The 8,415-nt window shown below is 44.4% G+C and overlaps 3 protein-coding genes across 3 annotated transcripts in view; 2 read left to right on the top strand and 1 right to left on the bottom strand.

Annotated features, from left to right (window-relative positions):
• The window catches only part of PHALS_01840 (Phosphatidylinositol kinase (PIK-G3)), a gene marked incomplete at both ends in the record, with an annotated part of 5,070 nt that extends 2,144 nt beyond the window's left edge, over window positions 1-2,926 (top strand). The window contains one exon of the mRNA XM_024716308.1: window positions 756-2,926. Coding sequence (XP_024581920.1) covers window positions 756-2,926 — 2,171 coding nt within the window. The remainder of the gene's footprint in view (window positions 1-755) is intronic.
• Window positions 2,927-6,048: 3,122 nt separating this feature from the next.
• Window positions 6,049-6,302, top strand: PHALS_01839 (uncharacterized protein; the record flags this gene model as incomplete). The annotated part of the gene is made up of 2 exons (XM_024716307.1): window positions 6,049-6,108; window positions 6,189-6,302. The coding sequence occupies 2 exons, from the start codon at window positions 6,049-6,051 to the stop codon at window positions 6,300-6,302; spliced, it is 174 nt and encodes a 57-aa protein (XP_024581919.1).
• A 519-nt stretch (window positions 6,303-6,821) lies between these two features.
• Window positions 6,822-7,134, bottom strand: PHALS_01838 (uncharacterized protein; the record flags this gene model as incomplete). The annotated part of the gene is made up of 2 exons (XM_024716306.1): window positions 6,822-6,917; window positions 7,042-7,134. 2 exons carry the CDS (start codon window positions 7,132-7,134, stop codon window positions 6,822-6,824), a joined length of 189 nt encoding a protein of 62 aa, XP_024581918.1.
• Between the last annotated feature and the right edge of the window lie 1,281 nt (window positions 7,135-8,415).

The following is an 8,415-nucleotide window of genomic DNA, read 5'->3' as shown; positions in this document are numbered from 1 at the left end:
GCCTTGGGATGGCCGCAGCACTTTATCTTCCTACCGACACACATTTGCAGTGCGTACGACATCCAAGAGATTGCTCTTGTGCGCGGCTGAAACGCATCGTGACCTAGAATTGTGGCTCCAGCAATTTGAACGTGCACTACAGCGCACTAAAAACACGGCCGAGCTCTTGGCAGCAGTTCACTGCGACGAAGGGGGACGGCGCATCGTACCTGAAGATATGCGACGTCCGCTCGAAGTCCTCCCACCTCCTATACCCTGTGCTTTCCAGGAACGACCCGCAGGAGGTTCCGACGTCACTTCGATTCTATCGGCATCGTCCGAGGTGTCATACGGACAGTCATTATCGCGAGGAGACACCGGATGCGCCGAGTGTTACGTCCGCTTTCGGCCCTTAGTGACGCGCCGTGTAGTCTGTGGCTCATGTGCTCGTGCATTCTGTGCTCGTCATTGTCATCGTGGCATTCGTCTACAGCATCTCGGACTACGTGCGACACGGCGCTGCTGCAATCATTGCGCTCAACGACAAGAGTTTATTGGTTATTTACGTGCAACGAAGCGATATATAGAACCAATGGCAAGTCGTGGCATTTCCATGGATGCGCTGGTAGCGCGAAGTGACGTTACTCGGAGGAATCAGGTTGGTCGGGACACTTTGGCACGGACACTTTATAAACTACGCCATGGTCCCATGACTCTAAATCGCACGATAAAAATATTATATCAGACAAGAAAAAAAGCTCATCTTTTTCGGGTAGCTTGTGAACGGCTTCCGTTTTATACGGAAACGTGCGTTGATCGAGTCGAAAATCTGTGGTACCAGCTATTACATCTTGTCCAGTGCTTAGATGCTGAGCCAGCGCCACTTAGTGTGGTTCAACTCTTTTATCTACAGCGTTATATTCGTGCCATCTGTCGTCGATGTCCTCGAATAGCCCTTCAGACCATTTGGCACGTCCAGGCATCTGTAGGTGATGGAAATGACCACAATTTACACCCACATACGCTTCTTGCGCTGTTGGGGTTTATTTATCCAAATACGACTCTTCCAGAAAGCTCAAGGGTGTTTAGCATCTGGAAAGATTTGGTGTTTGCAGATTGTCCAGAACATCAACTTGCTCAGATTTTGGCTGATTTGCGCGAGATCAACTCTCAGATGGAAAGAATGATTTTGCTAGAACCTGATTCGATGATTGAGCGGTGGCTCAATGCCAGAAGTGTGCCCGAATTTAAAGATTGTGCGGCAGAATTAATGGCATCCGGAATTGAATTGTGCGAATTTCAGTCCAATATTTTATACGATTCACTAGACATTGAAACGGATATTCTTGGGGACGAGTCTTCCGGGTCAGCAATCGAGTCGCTCGTGCTGGAACAAGTGAGTTTTGTGCAGTCATTAGCAGCTATAAGTGAACGTTTACGGCATGTTCAACCCATCACCGACCGCAGCAAGTATCTAGCTGGAGAGCTGGAAACGCTTAACAATACGTTGCAATCGTCCGCCCTGTATCCGCTAAGTGCAGCATCTGATGAACTGTATCAAGTGGTGCGCATTCCTCCAACCGAAGGTAAAGTCTTTTCAACCAAAATGCGAGCTCCGACTTTAATTTTTGTCGAGACTGTACCAGTCCGACGTAGTGGATCACTTGGTACCCATGACCCTAAAGCAGATCATTTGCGTCCGTTTGTGTTTAGTTCTCAGCCTCGTAACTCAACGTTCTTTGAGTCAGCAAGATCAGACGACATAGAGACGTCGGCTGTGTGCTCAGGTGGAGACGGCATGTTGTCACCATATATGAAGTCGACACTAATTCCCCCTACGCCTGGTAGCAGTGCAGACGGACCAACCACCTGTTCAGATAATTCCTACTCAGCAAGAGACAAATGCTCCGCTTGCGATCTGGACGAAGATGTTCGTCAACAAGACTCCTTGTTGTCCAGAAATGCTAGACGTCACACGGGTGTGATGCCCCAATCAAGTCGTGGTATCAAGATGGGTACCGGAGCTCGCACGAGACGTCTGGGGGGTGAAAACTTTGTGTACAATAGCAAAGTATTTGGAGAGAGTTGGGAGGACCGCAAAGCTCGAATTCAGCACGAGTCCCCTATGGGTAAATTGCCTGGTTGGAATCTCTTTTCTGTCATTGTAAAGACGAATGACGATTTACGCCAAGAAGTGTTCACTATGCAGCTAATTCACAAGCTGCAGTCTATTTTCGAGTTTGAAGCGCCTCATTTGTGGTTACGCACGTATCGGATAGTAGCTACAGGTGCTAATATCGGATTATTGGAGACAATCACTGATGCCTGCTCTCTGGATCACCTCAAAAAGACTTTTCCTGGTGGTAACTTATTGCAATACTTTCGTAGTGTATACGGAGATCCTTCAAGTGCTGATTTCCTTGCTGCTCAACGTCGTTTTATCGAAAGTATGGCCGCTTACTCACTCGTCAGCTACGTTTTGCTACTTAAGGACCGGCATAATGGCAATATATTGCTAAGCTCTGAAGGTCGTATCATTCACATTGATTTCGGCTTTATTCTTGGCATTGCACCGGGTGGTATCTTTAGTTTAGAAGATGCGCCATTCAAACTGACAAAAGAGATGGTGGATGTAATGGGAGGTCTGTCTTCTCCTGGGTACTTATATTTCCGTCGCTGTCTATATGAGGGCATTTTAGTACTTCAAAAGTACGAAGCGGAGATCGTTGCGTTATTGCAAACTACTGGCCAACACTCGCCATTCCCGTGCTTTCACGGCACTAAACTGACGCGTGTTATCTCCAGTTTACGCTCGCGGCTATGCGTAGGCCTGTCGCGACGAGGGACGCAGATTTGTGTCGACTATTTGTTGCGCAAAAGCTACAATTCGTGGGGAACACGGAAATACGACTCGTTTCAATTTCGTAGCAACAACATTTACATGTAGCCCCCGATTAATTATTTTAAAATTTATTCTTTCCCAGCTTGATTCAGATTTGAAATATTCGCTTATGGCATAAAGCGGCTACATGAAGATTTAACAAAGCACAATAGACACTAATCGAGTAGAGATGATTACGAGCTCCGAAAGTTGACAACGTCTACTTCAGATGAGAGCAGATGGGATCGACACTATCAGACCCCAAATTGACAGTTTTGAATATACTTTTATGAGATGAAATGGAAATAAAGCGCTTAAAATGTCGCAAATTTCATTTGCGAGGATTACATGCTTGTATGACCACGAAACGTAAACAGACGTTAAGCTTTGAATACCAGTTTGTGGAGGTTCCGCGGCATGCGACAGACACTGTAATAGCGGGACGCCAATGACTGCTACAACCTGCACAATATTTTTGAAGACATTTTAACAGCGGCGCGGTGCTCCAAACTGTGGCATTTTTTTTACTTTTCGTGTCTGCTGAATTTAAACACTGTTTCCAAACCACAAAAGTCCATGCGTTAGTGCAATCTTTCTGAAAGTGAATATCTGGGAACTTGTTAAGATCGCATTAGTAAGAAACTAAGTCGAATATGAATTAATTTACCCGGTGTGGTAACGGGCTGGAAGCTGCATAAGCTCTTGAAAATGATCTACTCAGACTACAGTACCCTTTTGGTATCAGTACACATTTTGATGCTGTCATTCGAGACTTGTGCGTGGAAAGCCAATTCATTTAGACAGATCTGGTGGCTCCATGCGCAGAGAAGTGTCTTTCGTTAGCGTAATGCGGTACTCCTCTGGTATAGCACAGAACAGAAATTTAATAGATTATGACGATGGCAATACTTGCGAAGATCCGAAGTTTCTGTTGAAGCGAGTATGTCGATACGGACCTACAAAAGCGTAAAAGTTGACATAAGTTATCGAATCGTGGCAAATTTGCTTTTTACGAAATTATTTACGTCACTATGATCGTCAAGGCTTCACATCCGCGTGATTAAATAAGAGCGATCAGTCAGAATGAAGATAAAGGTTTTGCATCTGCATGCAGATGTAGTGTATTATCGCTAAAGCAATGTTTTACGTAGATGAAATTTCACACCCACGCAGAAAAAACTTTCTTAGTCCAGCATTTTGAAAAGGATCAATTTGAAAGATAAGCAGGCGAAAGGATGTAGCATGATTATACGAAAGTAATAAACTCAGAATTAGATTCATTCTCAAGCCGATAAAAACCGAGATAAGCTACGCCGTCCACTACCAGCCTTCGCTGGTAAAACGCGCAAATATGTGGCGGATCTCAAAGGCGTTTTCAACAGAAATAAAAATAAATCAACCGCGTGAAGCGAATACAACTTTGTCTCGCATATCCAGTGAAGGAAATTGCCAAGGCAACTACAAAGTAGGAAACGATTTAAAATCACTAAAGGTAAATAGTGCCGAAAAAAAGTCTATCAATAATGAACAAGAATATTTTCATCGACGGAGTGATTTTACCCATGCTTACAAAAATTTAAGCTGTAGCTTGTTCTGAGGCAAGCCCAAGGTATTTGAGCTTGTCGGAACCTTAACCAATTCTCTGAAATTGTTTGCCGATAGTTGTTCGGTACTGTCGAAAAACGCGACTTAATTGAAGACAAGACCGGTCGTCACTTGCCTTGTTACTGATGATCCATAATAAAGCACTGAGAGTCTCGGTTAACCATAAAGATAGATTCATACCACCAGTTAGGTCGATGCAAAATGAAGCGTATTCTTATTTTATACTAGAAGATAATGCATTAAATTGGTTGGAAAAAGAGACAGCACATACTTTTAGCTGCGCAACACTCCCTTACAATTTCTCGGCTGCGTAGAACAGCCACGAACAAAGGTTACACTTTGAGTGAGTTAGCCATATATTTATCTCATGTTGTAGTCGAGAACGGAGATTGAGGGAGACGGGAAGTCTATCGCGCTGATGATTTCGTTGCGCAGAACAGAAATTTGTGGGCGTAATCTCGCTAATTTGCGATAAAAACCTGCGTCGAGAAGACGGCTAGTCAAAAATTTTGTGGCGTAAACAATGTTTTGTTCATCGATATATGGTGTGTGTAATCCATTTATTCAAGAGTAGCGCAGAATGAGTCAATTTTCAGAGTCAGACTAGAACATAAATAGTATTTCCAATGTTTAGCTGCATTTTGATTGCAGTACAAAATGCTTAAACATGGGTGAGATCTTTGGGTCTGGGTGTAGATGATTGACTAACTCTTAATGTCATCCACAAAGAGAAAACTGTAATGGGTGATTTGTAAAGAAGATTGGGTGACTACTGAAAGATGGCTAAAAAAGGCTCGACAAAATAGAACGAAGGGATCTAAGGCGACCAATGCCAAAGAGAATTAAGAGTTTTAGGCTGCTGTGCTACAAAATTAAGCGTGACTTGTCAATGTCTGAATCCTTAGTTCTTGAGAGTTGGCATTATGACGTTTGGTCTCACGAAATTTTTGTTGGCGTGTCAACCGAAAGTGTAGAGCCGACATTCGAGTCCGAATAAATCTTACAAGATGTTTTGGCCGCATGACATTTAATTCAAACTGATAGATGGAGTTGCGTTTCTGAAAAGCCGTATCAGAGTAAATTGATAATCAGCAAGCTCCCTGGTCGTGCACTTCAGTGGCGTCGGCGGGTCGAGCTCTAATTGACGTTCTACGTCTTTTTCAACATGTAGAAGTTGCGGAAGCCAAGCGGCCATTAAATGCTTTTGAACATACAGCTCAGGTGGTTGTGCTCATCGAGCATACATCCTGGGTTGTGGTCGGGTATATAGTCTGCAATAAACCTCGCATATTGGAACCCATGGAATTGTGAAGAATAATGCCTCAGTATCACTATCAGGTGCACCACGTCTTCCAGAATAAGGTCCAAAACATTCGGCCTGATTCAGGGCGTGCTCCCACAAGATATAATTATGGGTAGATGTTCAAATTCGCTATTCCTTTCCCATCGTGTGTGCAACCTGTCTGGCTCGTAGAGAATATAAGCTAGGTAAGCACAATGATGACAAGCAAGAATAGAGCCGTCATAGATGAGGCCTACTAGCGTATGGCGTTCGCCAGGAAAACCTTTTCGTTCACATTGAGATGAAGACAGAAATCACGATAGTACAGACGATTTCAAAGTGGAAGTCCGCTGATCTCAAAGTGCTAGTTGTTATCACAAAGATGTACAACCCAACGTGTCAGTCGATATTTGAAAAATCCTTCTTCTCTGCTAAACATAGAAAATTCTGCGCGAGTCACAAGCGAAGCGGAGCCATGAGTTTGTGGCGGCCGCTGGTGACAACATCATGGAGCACCCGCACACGTTTAGTACGCGTGACGTCTGTGAGCGATGAGGTCAAAGGAAATGAGTCTTTGAATTCCCTTCTGAACTAACTTCGCCAGGGTGTGATGCAATTTTTGATATCATTCAAATACGAGAAAATTTGGTTCTCTGTGAGGTCACAGAGGCACTCCATCTTGAATACGACACGATCTACAGTAGGAGGATAATTTTGGAACCAGTGTTACCCGCAGCCTGTCGTACAGTCGCCGAAATGGGTGTCATAGTTTGCGTGTCAGAGCAGCTCCTAGCCGTCGAGCAGACGAATACGTAACTTCGTGCGACGGTGGAGCGCCTTGCGCCGTTGGAATCAAGAATTGCTGTATTCCGTGCTCAGAACAAGTTGCTGGTTCAGCTTTTGGTTGCCGAGAGCCTTTGGGCGCCACCCTCGCACTACGTGGACGTCAAACCGGAAGTATGTTGAAACATTCAAGTCGCATCTGTCAACAAATTTCTTTTTTCATCGAAGAGCAATAGTAGATGCCATGGCTTCCGCATTTATACGAGAGTTTGTTGGAACTGATTGAACAGCCTAGTAGGTAATAATGATGCGTAGACATTTAAGATCAGGTTTCACTGTATCTGAATCAATGTCACGAACTGCATAATGCTTACGGGATGCTGGTGTCTGTCCAAGAATAATATTCCATCAACAAAAGGACAGCATTGGCGATTTTTAATTTGCACCGATTGGTTGACATTTACCACAAAATTGAGGCTATACCCCCCCTGATCAGACGCGCATATTTAACGTGCCGATTTAGGAACAGATGTGGAGAATGTGCAACGCGGGACGAGGTACGCGATATGTCTCCAGTCGTCTCAAATTGGCGTGAGACCGCCATATTGGGCCGGATAACTGACTGGGTCACGGGGAGGTGATATTTGCGGGGGAAGCTGATCAAGACTTATGTTGAAATCAATAACCTCCATGTTCTCAGCAGCCACGAAATACTATTGGGCAGCTTCATCAATGACTGAATATTTAATGGCAGTCGGCTACCCAAACACAGTTAAACTGCACACAGGTGGAGACCGTTCATGGAGGGCGATCGTACGCGACACCAACAACGATTGAGAATCACAATGCAAGGTCAATACGTTCTTGATCCGTATACTTATACCAAGAAGATGCAGCGAGTAGCTGCGGCGTCACGCTTTTTCGCTTGAATGCATCAGATTCACATAATTGCGAATATTTAACACAATTAATGTCCCAGAGTCGACTTGACATGCCAAAATTATTCGTAAATTCTTGTGTTGTGACGAGCAGAGTTGGGTAGTGGAAAAATCATGTCGGAAACATCAAATAACGCATCTCTCCACTATTCATTTGACAGCTGTTGATGATATAGTATTGCTTTTGTCATCTCTACCACCGAGCGTTTGGTTCGTGTTTCAGACAATTCTGCTAAGTGAGTAGGGCGCGCTGGTATGGTAGATGATACGGCATTATGCTATGTAGTACCATCCACCGATTGTGTTTTAGAGCACTACACCTCTGATCGGTGCAGAAGTCGCTGAACCGCTTACTGTAATAGGACTTCGTTATCAGCTCGTATATATCGAAAATACCTGTAGATTAAAACTTCTATCAAGCATTTTTTGCTTTTCTAAGTTCGCGAGCACTTACCGGTCGAGCTTGAGCAGGCAAACTTAGACGTTACACGACCCATCGTCGACGAAGACGACCAAATAGCATGCGATATATTTTTACTTCACACCTATTGAGCTGATCACATTACTGCGAATCATCCCTTATGAAGTGTCCGTTTAATCGGGCTATAAGACGTCTTGGCAGAGTTCTTGACAAGCATTCTCTCTCGCGCAAAGCCTTCAAACGAGCTTTCGGAGAGTGAAAGTAAATGAAATATTGGCCAGAAACATGTCAATGACGTCGCACTACTCCTTGGGCAGGGGCCATTGGCGTGTTGCGCAGTATTTGGTCCCGGAACCAGGTCGATCTCACGAAGCACACCTCGGTCCGGAGGAAGGACTGAAGGCGTGTTTTTTGAGACGCCGTCTTAAAATTCCTTTACCAAATGATAGTACGGACCCAAGGAATACAGTAGGATCGACGATCCACTTCGTGCGTTCAGCACTCTCTATGTGTCCTCCAAGACAGA

The sequence above is a fragment of the Plasmopara halstedii genome (assembly GCF_900000015.1).
Source record: "Plasmopara halstedii genome assembly, contig: Scaffold_1594, whole genome shotgun sequence".
In the NCBI taxonomy this organism is placed as follows: Eukaryota; Oomycota; class Peronosporomycetes; order Peronosporales; family Peronosporaceae; genus Plasmopara; species Plasmopara halstedii.
Note: the sequence above shows the minus strand (reverse complement) of the source record. Positions and strands in the feature narration are given on the sequence as shown.